Genomic DNA, 24,896 nt, shown 5'->3' on the forward strand with positions numbered 1-24,896 from the left:
CTGGAATTATTTTAACGGCGAAGATTAAATCACAGCATCCGTGGACGGCTAACTACGAGGGAAGAAGTGAGAACTGTATCTGTTGATTCTAGATTTCTAAATACACACTCGTCCATGGCGGAATAGTACAAAGGCTTTTCATCACCAGCTAAAACGGCGACGTTTGAACCTCTAGCTTCTTTCTCTGCCAGATTCAGTTCTTCTCGGAGTTCTTGCCTGATCTCGAAACCCTAGGTCCGTACCATGTCCCTAAAACTTTATACAGACTCATTGAGCTTGAAGCTCATTCCACATCTTAACATGTTTATACGAAGCAGTTTCTTATGCATTATCAAATTCATGAGCTTTTATGTATTTATTTATTTATTTAGTGCATTCATTGAGCTTATTATGTTTTCGTTAAATTTTATGGTAATTCATGCTGATTGCTAGCAATTTCAAGCCAAAACTTTCATGTGCATGGTGAGATTTATTCAGACAGCTGTTTTGGTATGGGAGTTTCCTGTGGCATACATGGCGATTTGGTTGCAGTTCTTAAGCAAATATGTGCCAATTAAGTTGAATCATTCATTTTATGATTTTACTGGTTTGACAGTTTAACTGTTCAATGAATTTTGCTGAATTTCTTTTCTACTTTGACTTATTTTGACTAGATGTTGCAAAAAAGGCATAATGTGTTTTGCCTTCTTAATTTTCATTTCTCTATCACAACATGATCAAGGTGGTTGTTGTTGTTGTGTGTATTTTTTTATTTTTTATTTTAATTTTAATTTTAATTTTTTCTATAAACACAAATACACAATTCCCTACTAGTTATGTGGGGTATTGCTCTCATATTCATAATGCTGTTAAAATTCATAATGTGCATCTATTTCGTCAAAGGTCTGTTCATTGTTCAATATAGGCTTCTACCATTTCCAAGAATAGTTATTGTCTTAAACCCCCCTAGAAATTAGAGTGAAGAAAACATAGGGAGCCAGGGAGGGATGGAGGCAGTAAATATTTCATGGTCAAAGTTGTACAAGCATTAAAACTGAAAATAACAGTTGGATCATTTTATTGATAATCTGGACTTGTTCTATTATTTCTTCTGTTTCTTTTCACGACATTGGTGTAGCTGAAATTCCTTGCACGCAGGGGGACTGTTTTCTTCGGAGGATACTGGCAGAGATCTGGTTGAACTGACTGCCACATAAATATCAATTGAAGAGTTGATGTGAGAGCATTCAGGAGTGGCTTCCCAACTTATCTGGTGATAATCAAGGCAGGCTCCGCTAGACATCAAATAATCAGTTGCCAACTTGGGTGAAACTGTTAACTCTGCTGAGATCATCATCCACTGTATTCTTAATTAGAAATTTTCTTAGTAGATCCTAGCTTGAGCCATGCAAACACTCTGTAGAATGGTATGCAGTTGGAAGAAACATCATGCATTTTTACCCTAGCCTCCTTTTCCAACACCCTGCTCACATTTTCTTTGAGAACACTAGGTAGAAAGGGCATTTTATGCCGTGGCATAAGAAGAAACCATGGAAGGAAGCTCAGAGAAAAAGTTCCCTGTTAATGCCAAGGATTATGAATTATATGAGGAAGTTGGAGAAGGTGTGAGTGCCATTGTGTACAGAGCTCTGTGCATTCCACTTAATGAGATAGTTGCAATCAAGGTTCTTGATCTGGAAAGGTGTAATAATGACCTGGTATGTAAGACTCTTCAATTTACCTTGTGCTGAATTCTCAATATCTTTTGTATGATTGCGTAGTACTATGTCGGTGGTTTAAGCCAGAATTACCAGTATCTGTTTGTACTGCATAGATGATGATTAGAAATGGTTTTCAATTGAATCATGCATATAATTGAGTGTTGAATTGTCATATCACTATATTATATTTGTGCTTGTAAATATTTTACAAGAACTAGACAGCTAGATTTGTTTGCAAATGTTCCACTTCAAAGCAATCTGCTTTTCAGAAACAGTGCCTTTTTTTGAGATGTAGTGAACTTTACTCGCATCAACACCTATTCTTGTCTTCAAAATTCATCTTAGTTTTGAGGCATTCCTTGTAAAATTAAAATTAATGTTTGTTGAGAGGAAGATTCCCATTTTTTTTCTTTTTTCTTTTTTCTTTTTTTAAAGGATGGCATCCGCAGAGAGGTGCAGACAATGATCTTGATTAACCATCCGAATTTACTCCGTGCACACTGCTCATTCACTACTGGTCATAACCTGTGGGTTGTGATGCCATACATGGCTGGTGGATCTTGCCTTCATATAATGAAATCAGCTTTCCCCGAAGGTTTTGAAGAGCCTGTGATTGCCACATTACTGCGTGAAGTCCTGAAAGCACTTGTATATCTTCATTCACATGGACATATCCACAGAGATGTAAAGGTATAACAGGCTTACTTTGCTTCTCCTGTGGATTGACCTCTTTCCCCTTCCAATTGATTGAGTAATTGTTCTTCAGAAACATGCCCTGCTGTGGAGTTATAAACATTTTGAGATTGATTGTTTGGTAGAGATACTTAAGAAGTTATTGTACTTTTAAACTTTCTTTCTGAATATCAATCAAATATGGCATTTACTATTTTCTTAAACTGTTCTCTCCCTTCCCCAACTTTACATAACTTGTTCTTCAGTTAGTCAATCCCAAGCCCAGGTAAAGGAGAATGGTTTTTAGTTTGATAGCCAACATAAACCTTGGTGGTATCCCGTATCCATAATCCATACTAAAGGGTCCAACTGCCCTATCCCAGCAAGACTGTATTATTAATTAGTTGACTTCAGACATTTCTCTTGCTGCCATGCTCTGTGGCTTCCATCATTCTGCTACTCTCTCTTCACTGTACCCCACTAAAAAAAGGTTCCCCGTTGATTAAGTAGTTATTGCCTTATTCATGTGATGCAGGATTAAGAGTTCACACCCTTCGTTCCTACTCTTGTCTGCTTCACTTTTGCTGTTTGTACTTTTTTCAGGCTGGGAACATATTAGTTGATACCAATGGTGCAGTCAAGTTAGCTGATTTTGGAGTATCTGCTTGTATGTTTGATACTGGTGACAGGCAAAGATCAAGAAATACTTTCGTTGGAACGCCCTGCTGGTAAGCAGTTGTGTAGGTCACTGTTGTACTATAAGCACTTTTACTTTCACCACAAAAAGTATTTATATTATCAACTTGAATGGAAATTTTCTTCCTAATTATTATTTTTCATTCAGGATGGCTCCGGAAGTTATGCAGCAACTGCATGGGTATGATTTCAAGTGAGTATAGCCACACTCTCTGCACTCTTTCTTTAGATTAAGATCAAGTTATTCTAAAATTGGTTTCACATAACAGAGCAGATATTTGGTCCTTCGGGATAACAGCACTTGAACTTGCTCATGGCCATGCACCATTTTCTAAGTACCCACCAATGAAGGTGATATTTACCTTATAATGAACTATTTATTGCATTTGGAGGTGATTATGGATTCCCTGGAAAATCATTGTTGTCTAATCAATCTCCTTTCTCTTCTTAATTTAGGTTCTGCTCATGACCCTGCAAAATGCACCACCAGGTCTGGACTATGAAAGGGACAGAAGATTCTCCAAGGTTTGTTTTGTTTGATAAAATTTCTTAATAGCTGTAATATTTTTCTGAAGAAAGTATGGTGCATCTGCAGTATTTCAAGGAAATGGTTGCTGCTTGCTTAGTGAAGGATCCAAAGAAGCGTCCCTCCTCAGAAAAACTTTTGAAACACCCTTTCTTTAACCGTGGACGTTCAAGTGAATATTTGGCCCGCAGCATCCTCAACGGCCTCCCCCCTTTAGGTGATCGTTTTAGGGTGCTTAAGGTCTTGTGCTACTCTTTTATCTGTAGTTTTTGGAACCTTTCCTCTCTTGTTTTCTTGCTATTTATAACCTTGATTCTGATTTCTTGAAATATATTGAGGAATTGCATTTTGCAGACTAGAGAATCAGAAGTTCTTGTACAGAACAAGGCATTATATGAAGACAAGGAACACTTATCACAGGTCAGCAGTTAAAAATGCATGCTAAATTTCAATCTCTTTATGAGACAAATATCTACTATGATGTGTGAAATTTTACAGTACCAGACTTCTGATGTGTGAAATTTTACATATGTGGAAGTGGTGCTTTTTCTTGTCATGTTCTTTCTACTACAATAGTTAGTCAGTTAGAGGGCATAAGCCATCACTAGGTTTTCTGTCGTGTGGGTGAGAGGTTGGAATTATTCCCTACCTTCCATAAACATGAGATTCTACTGTTTTATGTCTTTACTGTCATGTTTGGAGACACATGCATGCATAGCTGTTTGCCAAGTACGTTCTATATTTTATTGCATTAAGAAGTCAAGTGAAGATTTGCAATGCTTGATTTTTCTAGTCTGATTTCTGCTTCATTCTTTGTCAGTACCATCCTTTCAATGACGTCTGTTTGGGTATATGCCAGCTTTCCCTTGATTCTCTTCAACATAATTAATGTATCAACAACAAAGAAAGCTGATTTATGTTTTAAAACTTATAGTACCATGCATTTTCCTCCTGTCTAGTTCCGTTATCATCGTCATCTACCCGTAACTACCTGCCTGATGCTCCTCCTCCTAAGGGAGAGAGATGGAGAAGGATCAATTAAATATGCATGACATATCATAAAACATCGATTAAATATTGAGAAAATTTTATTGATCTTTTTGTTTTTCTAAAGCATGCCTTACTTATCTAAGACTGATCTGTGCTTTTCTTGCAGCAAGAATACATTCGTGGAATCAGTGCATGGAATTTCAATCTTGAGGACTTGAAGAACCAAGCTGCTCTTGTATGTAGATAGATCTGTTTCTCAAATAAGTTTCTATAGTATGGAAGCTAACTCTAGGTTTATTAATTGTTACACTTCTCTATTGTGGCTTGTAGATACCGGATGATGAAATTTCTAGTACTGAAGGGTCAACTGGAAGCAGGACTCGAAAGGATAGGCATAATGATGTTGGCTCTCCAACAGAGAGGCTGTCATCCAAGATGGCTAATCATTCAAATAATATGTCACCTGAGGTATACCCTTTTATTCATATTCAAGTGTAAATTACTTTGTTGAACCATTGTATCAGTGCCTCTCATTTTTATACTATTGCAGCATCTACATCTATCTTCAGTTTTATTCAGATTTTTCTATCAAGCAAAGATGTTTAAATATTTCTTCTACATTCTACTCAGGATGGTCTAAGCGACATTAATGATTTGGAGAACTCACTTGCAGGGTTTCCCATTAAACCCCTTCAGGCACTCAAGTAAGGTTTACACCCATTTTCTTGGTGTGTGCACATCTCTATATTATTCCACCTTTATAATGTTCCAAACTGTTAACCTTATACTAAAATATATCTTAACTATTACAAGGCTGATTGAAATGGATGAACTATAGCTATAGATATGAATGCACACATAATACTACTAGTTCATATATATATATATATATATATATATAATTGGCAAGACATTCTTGATTTCTTTGTAATTTATTCCTTTGCATACATTTTTTAATGCAAAATTTTGTATTGGTGCAGGGGCTGTTTTGATGTTTGCAAGGATGAAACGGATGCTGGTAGTCCAAGCTGGAAAGATGTTATTCCTTCAAATTCTGATCAGCAGAATGCTTTGCAGCCATTGACCAATGCTAGGGACCATGAAAGTGGTGGAAAAGATAATGAGAATCTGGGACAAAACAGCTCCTTAGCATGCTCTATTAGTCCAGGGTATAAAAAGTTTTTGAGTGGTTCACTATCGCCTAAAAATGGAACAATTGATGGAGAGAGGTATACTATTCGAGTATTCATTTCTTATCTTCTAGTCTAAGGTAGTGCTAGTGGGTTGCGTTATTATCATATACATGTATAGTAAGTAACATTTAAAGGTTAAAATGGCTACTTGAAAATTCTGTAGTTTCAAGGCAGCCTATAGTAACCTTTGTGCTACCTCCCTCCTTCCCTTTTCTAAGAGGTTTATAGAATATTGAATAGTGATGTGTTTCTCTAATTAATATAAAGGGAGTCTCTACAGCCTAGATCTGAGCGAAATTACAGTGGTCCACTGCAGTATCACCACAAGAAAGAAATTGGTAATATACATTTTTTTATGTTGATTTTTCTGATTCTTAGTGTAGCATTCTTTAAGGATTTTAGTTGCTTGTTTCAAATCATTCCTTTAAATTTCTGAATCTTCTTTCACAGGGGAAGATCCACCTGAAGGAGCTGTTATCCAACGCAGGGGACGTTTCAAAGTCACTTCTGCGGAATTGAGTCCAAAGGTAGTATGCTTTCCAACAGTTTCTTACTCTCGTTGCATTAATTGCCAACTCATCTTGAACTGTTCTGAATTGTTTGATGTTAAGTGCATAACTTAGCAATTTATCTTTTAGGCAATGGCTTTGTAACCATTGCCATTTCTTTTTTGCGTTCAGGGTCCTACAAACTGTTTCTTTAACCCTGCTTCTGGAGGTTTGAGTGGCCCAGCTGCTCCTGGTCCAATGGCTGCTGCAGTTCTACCGTCATTGCAATACATGTTGCAGCAAAATATGTTGCAAAGAGTAATTTCTGCCTGCTTTTTGGTTTTGCATGACTCACTATGCTGACTGTTAGTTAATTACTTTCTATTGATATATTCAGGACGAAATCATTAAATTGATCAAGTATGTGGAGCAAACATCTGGTAATACTATTTATATTTTGCTTTTCACATCTAGACTACATTACTTTCCAACCAGATGGATATTTTCTTTCCCTTTCTTTTGATTGGGGGGTAAAATTTCTGACTGGCCCCTATTAACTTCAATGCAGTCAATTCTATGGACACTGGTGAACCTGGAACTAATGGGCTTTCTCAGGTACCCATCATTTCTTTATAAGAATGCATGAGTTGTATTATCTCGTTATATTTTGGGTTATGTTTGGCTTCCAAAGTATACAGCGGGCTGAGTTGCCAGCTAATGCATTTAATTCTTATTTTTGTGGACATATATAAAGATGCTTCCTACTTCTGCAAGAGAGAGAGATCTACTGTCCCAGGTGATTCAATTGCAACAAAGGTACATAGCAAGACTGCAAGTTTCTTAAAAATGCAGTGTGTGTTCTATTTGTTTAATGGGTTTTTGTAATTTCAGCATTGGGAACCTGGTTGAAGAGTTGCAACTACAGAAGATGAAAAATGCTCAGGTATGCCTTCTCTCCATAGTTACAATAAGTTTCTACCCCCTCCCTCCTCCCTCCCTTTTTTTTTTTTTTTTTTTGTTGGCTTAAAAGTATTTTCATGCAATGATGCTGAATAGTTTGGGTTGACTATATTGTTCTGGATTGCAGATGGAAAAGAAATTGAATGCAATCCTTGGAAAAGAGGATAAAGAATGAAATGGTGCAAGTCATTATGGTGGGGTTCTGCTTCTGTTCATTTCAATCATATTTTGTGTATCATATTTATTATGTAAATCTGTTACCAAAATTTTGAATTGGTCTAACTCATAGTATTGCACCATATTCTACCATAATGTTGTAATTTAGTGACGCCATATATTGTAATTAATAATTAAAGTTACTTTATATGTTGTAACTTTATTGTCGTCAAATGTAATTTAAATCTATCACAAAGCATGTCATTGTTAGTTTGTTTAAATAAATTAGATGTCGCTGAGGGATTAAAAATAATATTTTCTTGAAAAAAAAACAAAAAAAGAGGTTGAAGAAAGAGAGGAGAGAAGAAGAAAGGGAAGTATTTAAAAAATAAATAAATAAAAGGTTGAAGGCAGCTCTGACTGCATTCTTCTTCTCTCCTTCGTCCTCAAGTCTGGAGACGAAGGAAGAAAAGTTTATTTAAAAAAAAAAAAGAGAAAGAAGAAAGAAAGAGGTTGAAGGAAACCATAGTCATCTTCTCTCTTTCTTTGTGATCTAGAGACGAAGAAAGGAAAATTTTATAAAAACAGAGGTTGATGCCTCCTCTCTTTCTTTAACCTGTTTTTTTTAGAAAAATACTATGTATACTCACACTTTATATTCTCAATTTTTATTTCCTCACAAAATCTTGATCTAAACAATTGTATTGGGAGCTACATTTAAAAAAAAAGGCTTATCACAACCGAATTTTGTCTATTTTTGCCCAACTTTTACTGTTTTAAGACCACCTTATTTTTTGTCAACTCTATTTATTTTTATTTTTATTTTTTTTGCTCATTTTTGTCATTTCCCCTTGTTTTCCTATCCTTTAGGTGCATGCAATTCATCCTATGTGGCCGGCTAGCGCCCCAAGGCCAAATCGAATTATGCAAAAGTCGTTGTATTAGGCAGTGACTTAATTGATTTATTTCACATGTTCCTTGTAGCCTTTTCGTCGTTTCACACAGTCGACCTAGCAGAGTCGCTGGCTAGCTAATCGACAAGCGACCATCATTGATATGCCATCAACAATCATTAAAGTTCTTGTTCTCACCAGTCACCGCCGATCTCCTCTCGAAGTTCTTGATCTCACCAATTGTCATCAAGCCGACAACCAACCAATCGACATACATGATACAACAAATATAGTTCCGCATAGCCTTTTTGTCGATTCACACAAACAACCTAGCAGAGTAGCAACTAGCAAGCTAGCTGATCGACAAGACCATCATCGATATGCCACCGACAACCAATGGATAGATGACAAACGTAGTTCAACGCAACAGTTGAGATACTTGATCTCGCTAGTCAAGTTCTTAGTCTTACTGCTTGGAGTTCTCACCAAGAGTCTCACCTTTGGGTTCTCTTAAACTAAAGATGGGCACTAGGGCCCATCAAACGCCTAATGGACCCTAGCGATGTTGACAACATTTATCACCATAATGTATTTGGAAGAGAGTTCATTAGGATCATCATCAAACACACTTCTAACAAATTCAACACTAATCAATATATGCAAAAAAAAAAAATGTCATGCACAAGAGTGGGGGAAGACACTGAAGTTTGTCCAAAAAGTCACTAAGAATTGCTGCCTTCTCACCGAGACATTGAGAAACTGACCTAAGGATGCATTTAAGATTACCAGAGGCAGTTGAAACTGACCTAAGGATGCATGAAAGATTACCAGAGGCAGGTTTTGTTCACGGCTGAAACAATGCCCTTCAGAGTGGTCTGCATAGAAATAATGATTGACATGAATGCAAGAAATTCATACTAGTATTCAGAAAGAAGGATTTTTTTATTTTTTTTTATGTACTAACCACAGAATGATCTTTCAAACCAAGTGCAAGAACCAGAGGTCTGGAGGATCCCGAGGAACTGCCAACATTTTGGAAGCTTTCAGGACATAATAATGGTTGATGAAACAGTGCTTAGTTTGCAAGCATGAAATTATAGTCACTGGATTTGTGGAAATACCTTATATGTTCAATAAGTTGCCTAGCACAAGCAACTAGCATAGGCTGCAGGATTGAGATATATTAGATTTAGGTATTCTAACAACAATTATGGAACTCTAATGTGGTGTGCATCAAGCCATCACTTACCTCATCACGTTTCCCCAGTATTACGGACACACTAAAGTTTGGTTCAGTCGTCATCCCTTCCTCCTTCCTACCAAACAAAATGATACAAACAAAAGTTGTATCTGACTATTAACGTATAATTTAATAACCTGTTTATCAATTACATATTGGTCCTGTTGGTAAAGCTTATAAATATTATGTATTGTGAATAATCTGTAATCTACTCCAAGTAACCTGTGAACTATTGGCTTAAATAAGGTTGCATGATCTATAATCCATAATCTTTGCTGGGACTGTAGAAAGTGGACTATTTAATTATAGTCTTAATAATCTAATTACACAAAACAAATTACACAAAATTTTAAATGGCCCATCCTTGGACCACATAACATAGTTCTTCTTATTGAATAATAAACCATGGTGTGTTATCATAAGCTATTCAGACGCAAGTGACTTCAGAAAAGAAAACAATGTCAAAACTCCAGGTAGGGATAGACCCCTTTATGAAATTGTGACATTTCAAATGCATGGTTTGGAGGATGCTGACTCTAAATAGAATAGTCAAACCTAACAAAGATGCATATTATTGCAGCCTCACAATTTTTTAATTTTCCTTTGTGACTATTAAAGCCCCATAGTATGTGCCCATTTTGTAAAGCTGTTTTATGATTTAGGACAGTGAATAATCCATATCAAAACATTGATTTGGTTAGTAAAAATTCTGAGGATGACATGTTTATAGCAAAGGATACCTTTGCTTGTATGCCATAGCAAAAGCTGATCACTATTCTCACTCTTGGAAGGAAGGGAGGTTAACAAATTGCTTGGCACTTAAAGCAAGATTTTGAACCTAGTGTTTCATCCATACTTAGTGTGCTGGGCATGTACAGGGACAAAGACTAAAATAATGCTAACATTTGCATAAGTTTTCAACAAATATAGATTCCTTTCCGTATAAGGACCATCCACCACAGAAATTATAAGAAATATGTAGGAAAAAACAGCTTAACTAGATAACAGATAATGCAGACCTGGCATGCAGTATAGTGCCCATGCTTCCTATTTGAGTTGCAATAACCTGGAAGTAACAAAAATCCTTAGCAAAGCTCAACATCTTAAAAGAAAACATTGACAACAAAATCTGGGATGGGAAACTCACGAGAAAATGGTCATCGTAGCTACATATGACAATATCTGTTTTATTCCCCTGATAAGACAAAGTAAACACAAATAGATTTGAGAAGAAACCTGTTGGACTGTTGTATCATAAGCATACAGATTCTCTACTGCAGAAAGATATGAATATATAATGCAAAAGAACATGGCTACGCAATACATCAAACAAGTGGTGTGCCAACGTTTTTACCATCCGTTTCCAAACAAATACACGACGAATACCAAATTCAGTAACCACTCAGATTGATTAATGACAGCGTGAACTATGCTTAGCTTCTCTACATGTATTTTCATCACTAACAACTTCGATATCATTAAAAAAATGAAATTATGAAATCGATTAACTAAACTAAGAGTGAAAATAATAAACACTGTTCCAAACTAATGCACAACGAATTCCAAATTGAGTAACCATTCGGATTGATTAATAAGAGCATGAACAGTGCTTAGCTTCTCTAAATGTATTTTCATCACTAACAACTCCGATATCATCAAAATAACAACTAAATTACTAAATCGATGAACTAAATTAAGAGAAAAAACAATAAACATCGATAAAACCTGAATGTCGAGAGAGAACTGCTTGTGACGAACTGGAAAAACGGGTGATGAGATATTGTGATCCATTAACCGTCGCTTCACTCCTCAGGCGACAGGCCAATGTTTTCAGCTAAATACGATACGGAGTATTTATTTACAGTGCTTTTCTTTTCTTCTGTATGGGGAAAGGTAAAAAGAAAAAAAGAAAAAAACATAAAAATTCTCTTTTATAAAAAAAAAATGCAAAGAATGCCTCTACTAAAAACAAAAAGGGAGAAGTGTCAAATAGGCCTATGTATTAGGGGAATTCTATTTGCACCACCCTAATTGCTATTTGCACCACCTATTTAATAGGTGTAATAATTTTTAGGTGGTGTAAATAAAAAATTGCTATTTGCACCACCTTCATTAATTTTAGTCAAACATTATTTTTTTAACAAATATTTATTATAAATGACACTTTTTCCCCTTAGGTATATGCTTTTAACTTTTTCCCTCTTAGTTATTCATGTATCCACATTTGCCTCCTAGTTATATTAAAAGTGGCATGTTTTCTTCCTTTTATGTTTGATAGACATTTTTACCATTAAAACTAAATATTTCATTTATTTTTTCTTCTCCAACAAATTATTGTTTATATGTACGGATGGTCACGGTTCAGTTCAAACAATTTTTTTTTTATTTATTATTGTCAGTTCAAAATTTATTTATTGATTATAAATTTTATTTCTTATTTAAAAAAAATTAGTAATTATTTTTTTGTATTTTATTTTTTCGGTTCTGAATCGTAACCAAAGCCAAAGGGAGTTTGTTTTAATTTACAATCACACGTGTTATATATTACTCTTTCGAACTTCATTCCAATTAAAAATGGGAAAAATATTGATTTCTTAGGCTTTCGCAGTCATATTGAGTTTTTTTTAATTTGCAGTCAACATATGAATATGAATTGCAACTGTGTTGATATTAGGTTATGTATTTTTTTAATAAATAATAATATTATAATGTTGTCCAATATTCATTCCGTGCATCGCATGGGTAGCATACTAGGAGTAAACATACTCAAGATTAAATATGTATACCGCTAGTTGCGATTAATAATATATAGTAACTTTTTCATACTATTTTCAATTATTAAATTAAGCATTGTAAATACAATATCATAATTATTTTGTCATATACTTAATAAAAATGTAATTTTAAACAATTAAATTGTGGTTCATGTTTTCTTATTATGTACTTCAAATACCATTATTAAAAACATTTTTTTACCTATTCTAACATTACAAACAAATTTTTAATATTTAGTCCGTGCATCGCACGGGACAATACTGATTATATATAATATTATTAAGCCAACTATCATGTAATATGATGACATTTCAATTACCATTTCAAATAAATGGTCATAGGTCCGAACCTTGGGAGTGGAGCTTAGATTCTTAGGGTTAAAAATGTTTAAGAAAATATATAACAAATCTAACTAATTGTGAAGGCACAACACAACTTTATTTTCTTATACTTACGATTCAGAACCGAAAAAATGAAATAAAATAAAATAAAATAATTATTGAATTTATATTATTTTAAAAATAAGAAATAGAATTTATAATAAATAAATAAATAAATTTTGAATTGGCAATAAAATAAAAAATTGTTTCGAACCATAGTCATCCGTACATATTAACAATAATTTGTTGGAGAAGAAAAAATAAATGAAATATTTAGTTTTAAGGGTAAAAATGTTCACCTAACATAAAATGTAGAAAATCTGCCACTTTTAATATAATTGAGGGAGCAAATGTGGATGAACAAATAACAGAGAGAAAAAAAAGTGATATAATCATATAACTCAGAGGAAAAAAGTGTACAATTTTCCCTTAACCGGAAACTTTTAATTCGATTGCTATAGTGTCCGGTTCAGTTAGAACCAAACCGTGGTCATCCCTACGTATACGCAATAATTTGTTAGAGAAGAAAAATAAATAAAATATTTACTTTAAGGGTAAAAATGTCAATTTAATATATCGAAGGAGGGGGAGGGGGGGGGGGGGGGTGGAATCGTCACTTTTAGAATAGTTGAAGGGCTAATATGCTAACATGATAATTCATGGGTAAAAAGTACTATAAGTATATAACTTAGGGGAAAAAAGTATCATTTTCTCTTAATTAAATTTTGAATTAAAAAATTATTAATTACACCTCATAAATGAGGTTTGACCAAGGTGGTGTAAATAGCTAAATGAATCCCCATTTGGCTATTTACACCACCTATGTAATTATTGAAAATTTTCACCTTTTTACAATTTCAAGATACTTTATACCTACTTTTGACCAAAGGGTGGTGCAAATAGCAACACCCTCATGTATTATTGTCAAGTGCTCAATTCCCACCATGAACTAAATTAAAGGCTAATTAACCACACTTACCTATTAAATTTGTTCAATTAACTTTTTTTGCAGGTAATTGACTTTTTTTTGCAGGTTACCAATTCAATTATTAAAAAAATAATTTCAAAATAATTTAAAAATTATTAAAAAATAAATAAATACAGCCATCGGCTGTCCTCAACGGAGAACCACGGCTGTCTTTGAAATGGCAGCCACCGGCTGTCCGGAGATGACAACCGGTGGCTGTATTTTTATTTATTTTATTTTATTTTATTTTATTTTATTTTCATAATTAAATAGGTAACTTGTTATTAACCTGTAAAAAAAGTCAATTGAACAAATTTAACTTGTAGATGGACCTATTTGACACTTAATTTAGTTCGTGGTGGAAATTGAGCATTTCGCAGTAGTAGATGGGCTTATTTGACACTTGTATGATAATGGTTAAATAAGAGTTACAAATATATATATTTTTAAACGCTTTGGACCTTAATCTAACAATTTTAAATAAATATTCAAACTTAAAAAATATTTTTGAATCATTTTTATCAATTTTTTGTTAATTATCTCTCAATTATATATGGGGTAAATTCAACTCATATTTATTTTATTTTATCCAAAATAAAACTATTTCTTTTAATGAAAATGTATAATTTCTACCACCTTCGTACCATAAATCCCAACTTTACATATATACTTAATTACTTCAAGAACCTAATTGCGAATAAAAAAATAATTTTGGCTAGGAAAAAAAAGTACTTAAAAATAAATTGTATAAACTGTAACTTTACTTATACCCGGGACACGATAGTTATCAAGCATAATTAGATTCAATCATATTGAGACCACGAGCCTACTCTACACTTTTATTTGCAAAGAGATTAATTTTCTTATTTTGCTCCCTATAGCATCTCCAATCCATTTAACACCAAAATACCAAAAATTTCTACCAAATATCACATCAAAGAAAATATTATCTACACTAAATTTGATTCATCTCTCATTCATTACACCAAAAAATCAAATTTTTAGATTAAATGATATTCTACACTAAAATAATATGGTTTTCTCTAATTTTAAATTTTTATTAGTTCGAATTTAATTAGTTTAATACGAAATATAATTTGTGATGTAAATAATAAAATTTTTAGTAACATTATTTTTATGGTGTTGTTATGTTTCATTTATTTTAATTTGTAATTAATCTATATTAAATATTAGTCTTATTTTAATCGTCTTGATTAGATCTTTCAAATGATCTAATTTATTTATAATAATATAACATGTATGTTTAAGTATAAAATATATAAATACATAAAAATTAAAAAAAATGATACAAAATGAATTAACAAATAAAAGTAGAAGCAAAACAGAAATTAAAAAGTTGTCCAGAAAATGGCGTGAATGAACGGTGTCACGCCATATATGGCGCGACACTGTCCATCAACACCAATTTCCTTTTGCCGTTTTGGCGCCCCACTGAAATTTCATTATTTGCCATTTACGTCAAATATTTGTCGATTTGGTGATTTGCCGGCTCCTTGGAGATGGCATAACAATGCAAAATTATAACTATCTCTCTTTATCTAGTCATCTCCTATTTGCACACCTTTTATTTAAAAAAAAAAATAAATTAAAGCTCATTTGACTCATATCAAAATTCAATATATATAGTTAATAAAAAGTCTCACTTAAAATTCATTAAATTCATTTTCACTAACATTGTGAAAAAATATATTCTTATCATGAATATTATTTGATATTTGAATTCTAAATTTTATTCGTAAAAATGTACAATATAATTAATCAGTCTAACTCATTATAAGTTCGAAACATGTTCATGAAATTCATGATATAGTTGATCAAAGTTATAAACTTGAATTACGTTTAAAGAATTTAAAAAAAAAAAAAAAAAAAAAAAAACGCACAGCTTTTTTGCCCATAGAAACGCGAAGCGTGTGGAAGACTGGAAGTTCAAAGTCCAAATAAGCACCGCCGCCGTGCTGGTCCTTACCACCGGTCTCACACTTCGGCCGCAGCCCAATAGACAGCACTAATCTCATTCATCGTTTGTGGACCACTCCTCTTCAGTTACACACTTATCATTGTATTCATCCACCCAATTTACTTTAACTTGAATACCAAATCTTTCTATCTTCTTATCCAAAGTTAATATAATTAATTAATTCTTAATGAATTCAATAACATTATTATCATTACTCATTACATTACATATAACATTAGTGGGACCAAAACAAATCAATTAATTTGTTAAGCATGATGTTACTTGTACACGTTTTTTAATACGCCATTTCAATTGTATATATTATTCTATGAAGCCACATGCTTATTTTTCTATATATATATATATATATATATATATATATATATATATATATATATATATATATATATATATATATATATTGAAAAATATAAATATTGATTAGAGAGATATTGGAGTACTAGATAAATGGTAAAGTATATTGAATATGACCAATTATAATCTGCCTATTTATTGAAAGGTAGTGCTCCCACTTATAGTACTAAGTATATTGCTCTTGTTACAAATTATTGTATCTAGCGAAAGAGTTAATGTGACTTTTTGAGTAACACACGTAATATTTGTTGCATTACACATTGTCTATAAATAATTTAGATGTGTAATGATCTATCTTGCTCTATGCATTATTTTTCCAATTTTCTTCTCCAATTTATTGTCTTCTTTACTTAATTTCTTTAATTATTTAATATTAATGTGTATTAATATCGTCATTGACTATCAATAAAAGGGTCACACTTGTGTGGGATCGTTTCACTGCTCCTTATTCGTGAGATGGTTCGTGTCGGATTAATATGTAAATGTAATACGAAATTAGAAATAAAATGTTTGCTACTTAGAGAAAACATAATATTTTTTATTACAAATGTAATAATTTTATATTTTGATGTAACAATATTATATTTTAGGGAAAGGGGTCAAATAGACCCTCGAACTTTAACTTAAAAGTCAATTAGGCACCTAAACTTTTTAAAGGTGCAATTACATTCATCAACAATTCATTTAGGTGCAATGAAGACCAAAAATAAGTTAATGACCTGCTATCACAGGTCATTAGGGTTCATGCCACCTTCCGGCGAAATTTCCGGCAAAAAAAAACAAAAAGTGACCGGCGAAATTTCCGGCAAAAAAAGTGACCGGCGGCGACCGTTCGTCAGTCACCGGTCGATCGGCGGTCACTTTTTTTTTTTTTTGCCGGAAGGTGGCCTGAACCCTAATGACCTGTGATAGCAGTTAGCAGGTCATTAACTTGTTTTTGGGCTTCATTGCATCTAAATGAATTGTTGATGGATGTAATTACACTTTTAAAAAGTTTAAGAATCTAATTGACTTTTAAGCTAAAATTCGAGAACTTATTTGACCCTTTTTCCTATATTTTATCTTGACCTGACCCGTACGGACAAGAATTCGTGAGACTCTCATAATTGCCTAAAAAAAAATTAGCGGTGTCATAAATTTTTTTGAAAAATAGTTTAAAGAAGTACCGCAAGCAATAATTTCCCACTATTTAAATAGGTTGGGGTATGGAATTTAAATATTTAATTGGATGCGTGGGTTACCTTACTGGCTTACTAATTACTATGGTTTGCAAATTGCAACTTGCAAGTGGTATAAATACCAAATCCCGAGAGTACAGATGACAGAACAGCATCATTTTAGCCTCTTTCCTAAGTGCTTCGTAGCCAACTGCTGAGCCGCCTCAGAAATGGGAATCGTGAGACCAGACGAGAGCCGGAGGATGGAGATCGAGGAGCTCCGGCGAATGCTGCTATCTTACGCTGGTGTGTACCGGAGGAAGGATGAAGAAGCGTTCAGATTGTCCGGACCGGCGATGCCTCTTGAGCAAGACGACAAACTGGTGTGCGTTATCGGAGGCGTTTCCTACCTCGGGATCGCTATTGTGAACCAGCTCCTGCTCCGAGGCTACTCCGTCCGGATCCTCGTCGACAACGAAGGTGCCGTTTGCAATTTCCCCTTTTTCTTATATTTTATTTTTCGATTGCGAAGAATTCGTTATTTTTGGGGGAAAATGATGACATCTTCTAGAAGAAGGTTAAATATAAAGAAATGAATAAATCCTTTAAAAAAAAACAATATTCCAAATGGTGATATTACTGTTTTTTCCCAAATGTTCTGTATGGATTAATGTCTTAATTATCTATTTACATGCATTACCGTTAATCAGGAGTAGCAAAAATTGTTAATTAAGGAACACCATACTCTTCAAGTTCACAATTTGTAGTGTAAAATACCTTTAACAAGTGAAGCTTTAGAGTCCATGATTTTGACAAATTTTCACTCTCTGGATGCTTTGATTTTACAATCATTGTTTTACCTTTTGACAATTTTTTTTTTTTTAAAAAAATTTACAAATTGGCTTTCTTCACTACCTGGGAATGCAAGAGAAGGGAAGGGGATTGGGTTGTTTGTTGGAAAATTTCATGCTAATACTTAAAAGATGCCAATCGTTAGAATTGAAAGCTTTCAAGTGACATTTTATCTTCCTCTATTGTGTGTCTCTAAGTGGAAATATGTAAATTTCAATCATTATCTAAGTAGAAATCTGTGAATTTCAATCCTTATTGGTGGTATGACATAATGTCAGCCTGCACTGGTGACAACGCGACAGTAAAATTCGTGGCCTTCGAATTATGGAACAACCTTAGCAGTTAACATCTTTTAAATAGACAGTCTATTTTCCAACATTGTTGCCTTTGACGATTCAAAAGGAAGTGAAGAAAGCAAAACACTTGGTATATCATTAGTCACACACGTAAATAATACTGATTCTGCAAAGATCAAGTAATAATCCCTAGAAGTTTTTCTGTCCTTATTGACAATTTAAGTCTTCCGTTTTCCATTGAAATTAATGTTGCAGTTTGGCCTTGTGGGGCAACTGCAATTAAATAAAGACAGTACAATATAGTGGGGACTGATATACCCACCTACTTATTGTAGAGGATCTGGACAAGCTGAGGGAGATGGAAAATTCTGGTGAAATGAGAGGCCCAAACAACAGCAACGTGGTGGAGGGAGTAATGGCAAGGCTAACTGAAGTTGAAGATTTATCAGAGGCCTTCAATGGTTGTCGTGGCGTATTCCAAACTGCTGCCTTTATTGATCCGGCTGGGCTATCTGGTTATTCTGTGAGTCTTTTGTAGCGTTTCCTTCTCTTACAATCCTCCTAAATCTATTGACTCTCTGTTACAATATAGTACGTGAGTCTATGACCTTCCCATTTGGAAGAGCCACAGTTATGCCGGCTCGACCACAAAGTTTTTGGTACTCGAAAAAAGAACTCTTATTTCCTATTTTGACTAAATCGTACTCAAAGTAGATTACTCCAAAAACTCTAAATAGTATATAAAACTACTTTTCCTGTGGTCGGTGTCACATTTTTATGCAAAAAAACTCTTATTTCCTATTTTGACTAAATCGTATTTTTTATTTGAATATTATCATGCAAGCTAACTACCTACCAAGTTTGAAAGTAAATTTACTTTGGCTTATTATTACACTGGACTTGATCAGTGACACTGACTTTTTCCTAAAAAAGAAAAGATTATTTTACAGTTTCAAATTTCATTGATAACATTATTTTCACCATACAACTCATATACCTACCTACTACTCATGAACTGTATCTTCTGCCTTTCTTGAATTGTTACAACTAAAATAGGATACAGTCTGTTTTCTTCTTGATCTTTAAGCCCCTTTCTAATCTTCTACATAATAATCATAGAAATCCATGGCTGAAGTTGAAGTGATGGCTAGCAAGAACGTTCTAGAGGCATGTGCAAGTACATCATCGGTTAGATACTGTGTGCTTACATCCTCACTTCTAACATGCATATGGCAAGACCACTGTCTCAACAACACATCTCGCAGAATTGACCATGAAAGCTGGAGCAATGACTCTATCTGCACAACTAAAAAGGTACGGAGTTAACTATCTACCAATCAACCAAGTTCACGTATGTAACACACTAAGTCACTAACAGAGTTACCAACTTTTGCCTTATTGCACACTCTGTCAAAACTAATCTCGCTGAAATGTATGTTAATACAGCTTTGGTATGCCTTGGGGAAACTGAGGGCAGAAAGGGCTGCGTGGGAAATAGCCAAGGAGACTGGATTGAAGCTGGCAACTATTTGCCCAGGGCTCATCACGGGTCCTGAATTTCGTAACAGGAATCCAACTCCTACAATTGCTTATCTCAAAGGTCTCTCTCTCTATCTCTCCAAGTGGAATCTAAACATAATTTCCCAACTTTAGGGCTATAAAATTGACCAATTTTAATTCTGTATTAATTACTTCTCAAAGTTACATATAATCCAAACTCTTAAAAGTCAAATGACCATTTATGGATTTATCTGCTCTCTTTATATTTATGGGAGTGTTTGGTAAATGCTGTTAGCTGATTGGGTAGCTTTTGAACCGATTAACGATTAACTGATAACTGATAACATGCAAAAAAAAAAAAAAAAAAAAATCAAAAAATATATTAAAGAAACTATTGGATAGCTTTTGAAATTTTTAACATTTTGAAATAAAGAGCTTGTTACAAACTGTTAATTAATAAAACACTAACATTGAACGTTTAATCATATCAAACAGTGACAAATAAGTCAAAATTGGTTTGATAAGATAATTATATTTCGTAACAAAGCCCCACATTTCAATTTTGTTTAATACAATTGGAGGGTGCACTAAAATCTTAACAATTAGTTTCTGCTGATGAATTTCAGGAGCTCGGGAAATGTACAGAAAGGGACTACTCGCAACTGTAGATGTAAACGCCTTAGCGAAGGCGCATGTAACAGTGTACGAGGAGATGAAGAACACAGCACACGGGAGATATGTTTGCTTCAACAAAGTTCTAACCACCCCAGAAGAAGTTGAAAACCTGGCAAGAGAAACAGGAATTGATATTGGCACCATTATAGACGACGATGATGCATTAAACGACCCAGATAGTAGTAAAGACAGGATCCAACTATCAGATTTAAAGCTAAATCGCCTAATGTCACGAACCTTTAGATGTCTTGACTACTTAAACTAAATTATTGATCGCACTCAAGATGAATTTTGGCATTCAATATTCGTTGTTATAAATAATATTTTCAATAAAATAATTTTATATTTTACAAATCAATTTATAAAGGATTTTATGCGTAAAAGTATTATATACATATAAAGTGACAGATATACATATCTAGTCATGTAATAGTCCCAAACAGTCCAGTGTCAATGAAGACTCAAAAGACATATCACACTCACAACGCTTATGTATTTAGAAGAAGGCAATAAACAATAATTTTAAAACTATTAAAATCGAATAATATCCTACACTGATCTTGCCTCTCTCGTGTGAAACGTATAATATTAAGGGTGAATTTGGTTTGTACAAGGGGTTCGGAATCAAAATGGGATTTAAATACTAATAGTAATTAATTTTAATAAAAGTATTTTGCATATTTAAATACTAGCAATTAATTTTTTTAAAAAAATACTGCATTTTTTATAGTAAGGTAAAATTAAAAATTAAAATGATTATCATTATTAATATACTTCAAAAAAAATTTATTAATATTTGATTATATATAATAGAATAATGAGATTAAAAACTTTAAAAATAAAAAAAATAAAAAATTAAAAATTAAGGCAATTAACTCTAATATAATAATATTTAAAATACAAATATAAACAAACAAATCAAAACAAAAATAAAAAAAATTACTTAAAAATCATAAAAATCAAATTATCAAAGATAAAATAATACTATTTTTAATTAGAAAATGAAGTTTTTAATTAAGGGTAATCAAATGTTGCATTTTAAAAAGTTAATAACCAGACACTGATTTTGATTAAAAAGTTAATAACCAGACACTGATTTTGATTAAAAAGTTAATAACCAGACACTGATTTTGATTTACATTCAAGAATATACAGTGTAATTACATTTAAGAATTAACTGACAAACCTTATTGTAAAGTTATTGTTTTGTTTATAAATAAAAATAAATAATATTTAAAGTACAACTTAAAAATATAGTATAAACTACGCCATCACCGTAAAAGTACAGTGGGGAGTTCGGAAAGATTTGAAGAATGTACTAATGCCTACTAGACCAGCTTCAAAGATACAAATCTCAGCAAATCTGAAGAGCAAAAGTATGGTTTAATCTACGAGCAGATAAACACCTCCCTTCCTATTTTTTCTTTGAAAAAGGGGGCTGCCTGAATTTCTACTCGATAAACATCTTCAACAATCAGGTTGAAAAAAAAAAAAAAACAATGAGAAATATTAAAGGCTCAGATAGTTGCTTTATATGCTCAACGAAGAGCTTTTGAAGGCTCCCCTCATACAAGAGGTGTCAGAAATAATAATAGCACCATCATCGTCGCCAATACTCCATTCCCGAATTGATCGAAATCGAAACAAAAAATAAAAACAGAAATCAAATGCTGAACTGCGGAGATTGAATCATTAGAGAAGAAAGGAGAGGAAAGCGGCGGCCGATCGAGATTCACGACTGCTAGTTAGGGTATTGTGAAAGTTGATAATACTGGATTCAAAGCCTTGCTTATATAGAACAAAGTCTAATTGGGCCATTGAGTTTGAAACTTATGGGCCCATAATGGCTAAAGTCAATCATTATTGTATGGATCATGGTCCACACAAGTTGTGTAGACCATATTTTGTCTACTATAAAATAATGTACATTCAATATAAAAATAATGTACATTCAGTACAAAAATAATGTATATTGTATACAGGGGATATACATTATTTTTGTTCTGAGTGTACATTATATTATATAATGTACATTCAGTACAAAAATAATGTACATTTAGTATATTAGAAATGTACTTTTTGTTATGATCCACATAACATTATGTGGACCATGGTCCATACAATAATTTGCCGGCTAAAGTATAGGTGAACATATAGACTTCTGTTGTGCATAGAACTCAAACTCAAGTCAGAAGTTAAATAGCGTCTTCCTAATTTAAGTTTAAATTAAAATTTATTGAAAAACTTTACAATTTTTTTTTTTAAACCAGAATGCCGGTGTGCACATAATTTTCACATTGTCACTGTCGAGATTTGAACTTGGTCTCTTCTTCCATTACTACCCACTGAACCATTGAGTTAAGCCTGTACGAGCTTCAATAATGTCTCTAATTAACGGGATGGATGAAATTTTTTGTTGATTTTTCAATAATGGAACCTATAGTCATAGTTATTTTGTTTATAGTGGGGTCAATTTACACCACTCAAATTGTACTACGGAGTACTTATTATCCACATATACTTATATTTTGAGAAAGTTAAAAATAAGGAGAATTAATACATTGATCCCACTAAATTTAAATGTTGGCTTTGCAACGCTAACAAATGTTATATTCAAACATCTTAATTCTTAACTTACCAGTATAACATAGCTTATAATTGAGGAGTCTTCCCCAAAGCATCACACAAGGAACCTATTATGGCTACAATTCATGACAATCTCCAAATAAGCAAATATAATCCCGCGTCGACTCTATATAGATGCTAAAGTACTACTTAAAGATTATCACACTTATTTTCTAAATAACTATAGAGCGATTTTTAAAAGATTATTTCAACTATCATGTAAAGTCTAAACACACCCTTAAGTTCTTTTCCAATGTGCTCACAATTCTCCAATGGGCTATAAACTTCCTCCCAAAGAGAATGACATCATCATTAATCTAGTGCCATTTAAACTAGGCAACTCTAACTAAATTGGTCAGACAATTAATTTATTAAATAGAATAACTTCAACCAAGTTAGTCGGACAATTGACAACAAGACAACTCCAATAAGAAGCCAATCAAATTAATCAAACAATTGAATTCTTGATACTGAGTTTTCATTGTCGCCCAAACAATAGCCCCATTTAGACTACCACTACCATCATTACTACTATGGTACTACCCACGTTTCCATTACCATTCTGCTTCGAACCCAAAGCATAAGAGATTTGGGGTTTTGGACTTAGTAGGGTGAGAAAAGCTGCAAAGGGTTCTTGGGGTTCATTGATTTTCTTTTATTCCACATTCTGAAATCCATAAACAATCCAATAATACACTGCACCAAAAACCAATAAACACTGAACTCATGCTTCTTCCAATTCCATATTTACTTAAATTTCAGCTGCAACTTGTCCTTCAGCAGTGTCTTTATGATGATAAAATAATGCAATTAAACGGTAAAATTGAGATTGAGAAATGAAGATTTTGATGCTTCAGAAATCATAACATAAGAGATGTGAAGCTGTAAGTCTATAGCTAGAAACTGGCTAGTAGCAAATGCAAACAAGTACAAATAAATTTCGTCACAAAAAAGGGGAGAGGGAAAGAGATAGAAAGCATTGCCATGGAATTCATCGATTGAATCAAATTTCTAGACAATTGATACTTTGGCTCCGGCGGCTTCGAGCTGCTTTTTGGCTTCTTCAGCGTCCTCTTTAGAGACTCCCTCTTTGAATTTCTTCGGCAGCCCTTCAATCAACTCCTTGGCCTCTTTCAGCGCCAAGCTCGTCAAAGTCCGAATCGCTTTAATCGCCGCAATTCTGGCGTTGCTCGGCACCTCTTCGATCACCACGTCGAACTCCGTCTTCTCTTCCACTACGGGGGCGGCCTCGCCGCCGGCTCCGGGAGCGGCGACGACGGCGGCCGCGGGGGCCATCATCGCGGCGGAGACTCCGAGCTTGTCCTGGAGGTACTCGACGAGTTTCTGGGCGTCGGCGAGGGTGAGGCTGGAGATTTCGTCCCCGAGCTGCACCACCTTCTCGGGCGCATCCACGGCGGCGAGAGGGCGGAGGAATGTGGCTCGGCGGGGGAGTTTCGGGGTGCGGAGCGGGAATTGTACGGCTTGTTTGGGGAAGGCGGTTGCCGGAAGCAAGGAATTGGATGCGGAAGGGGCGGGATGGGAAGGAGAACGGAGGGTGACAGTGGATAGAGTGGAAGCCATTTTTGGATAGTGAGATGAGGAAAGGAGAAGAGAGTGTAGAGAGTTAGACGCAGGGAAGCAATGTGAGGATAAGGAATTGGCTTTGGGTCATAAGATGAACCTCCCACTTTAATGCGGTTTTTGGATTAGCCCCTCCATTTCTCAAAGTCCCCCACTTTTTCCCCATTTTATCAATCAATTAAAAATTACTTCATGTACTTCCACTTTTTACTCCATCTCAC

The 24,896-nt window shown here is 33.9% G+C and overlaps 4 protein-coding genes across 7 annotated transcripts; 2 read left to right on the plus strand and 2 right to left on the minus strand.

Moving 5' to 3' along the window:
* LOC109178352 (serine/threonine-protein kinase BLUS1-like) lies at positions 1-7,637 on the plus strand. 4 transcript variants are annotated; one of them, XM_019328002.1, is made up of 22 exons: positions 4-234; positions 1,138-1,406; positions 1,491-1,697; positions 2,136-2,390; positions 2,976-3,100; positions 3,217-3,261; positions 3,338-3,419; positions 3,525-3,593; positions 3,664-3,834; positions 3,949-4,014; positions 4,751-4,819; positions 4,915-5,052; positions 5,215-5,288; positions 5,565-5,813; positions 6,045-6,115; positions 6,228-6,304; positions 6,458-6,583; positions 6,663-6,705; positions 6,834-6,880; positions 7,020-7,081; positions 7,157-7,208; positions 7,353-7,637. In XM_019328002.1, the coding sequence occupies exons 3-22, from the start codon at positions 1,530-1,532 to the stop codon at positions 7,398-7,400; spliced, it is 2,037 nt and encodes a 678-aa protein (XP_019183547.1). In that variant the 5' UTR covers positions 4-234; positions 1,138-1,406; positions 1,491-1,529; the 3' UTR covers positions 7,401-7,637. The 4 variants fall into 4 exon arrangements, with proteins under 4 accessions (XP_019183549.1, XP_019183547.1, XP_019183546.1 ...); XM_019328001.1 differs by having other exon boundaries at positions 1,118-1,697; XM_019328000.1 differs by having other exon boundaries at positions 1,138-1,697.
* Positions 7,638-8,863: 1,226 nt separating this feature from the next.
* Positions 8,864-11,380, minus strand: LOC109178011. Its single transcript, XM_019327505.1, has 7 exons — positions 11,240-11,380; positions 10,662-10,709; positions 10,534-10,580; positions 9,524-9,590; positions 9,396-9,439; positions 9,239-9,296; positions 8,864-9,149 (listed from the first exon to the last, which is right to left on the minus strand). The coding sequence occupies exons 1-7, from the start codon at positions 11,303-11,305 to the stop codon at positions 9,099-9,101; spliced, it is 381 nt and encodes a 126-aa protein (XP_019183050.1). The 5' UTR covers positions 11,306-11,380; the 3' UTR covers positions 8,864-9,098.
* A 5,878-nt stretch (positions 11,381-17,258) lies between these two features.
* On the plus strand, positions 17,259-20,827 carry LOC109178258 (cinnamoyl-CoA reductase-like SNL6). The gene is made up of 5 exons (XM_019327879.1): positions 17,259-17,626; positions 18,630-18,817; positions 19,414-19,608; positions 19,741-19,894; positions 20,421-20,827. Exons 1-5 carry the CDS (start codon positions 17,377-17,379, stop codon positions 20,732-20,734), a joined length of 1,101 nt encoding a protein of 366 aa, XP_019183424.1. The 5' UTR covers positions 17,259-17,376; the 3' UTR covers positions 20,735-20,827.
* Positions 20,828-23,896: 3,069 nt separating this feature from the next.
* Positions 23,897-24,768, minus strand: LOC109178260 (50S ribosomal protein L12, chloroplastic-like). Its single transcript, XM_019327881.1, has one exon. It carries the CDS (start codon positions 24,673-24,675, stop codon positions 24,106-24,108), a length of 570 nt encoding a protein of 189 aa, XP_019183426.1. The 5' UTR covers positions 24,676-24,768; the 3' UTR covers positions 23,897-24,105.
* Positions 24,769-24,896: the final 128 nt, after the last annotated feature.

This window comes from Ipomoea nil, unplaced genomic scaffold (assembly GCF_001879475.1).
Source record: "Ipomoea nil cultivar Tokyo-kokei standard unplaced genomic scaffold, Asagao_1.1 scaffold0813, whole genome shotgun sequence".
In the NCBI taxonomy this organism is placed as follows: Eukaryota; Viridiplantae; Streptophyta; class Magnoliopsida; order Solanales; family Convolvulaceae; genus Ipomoea; species Ipomoea nil.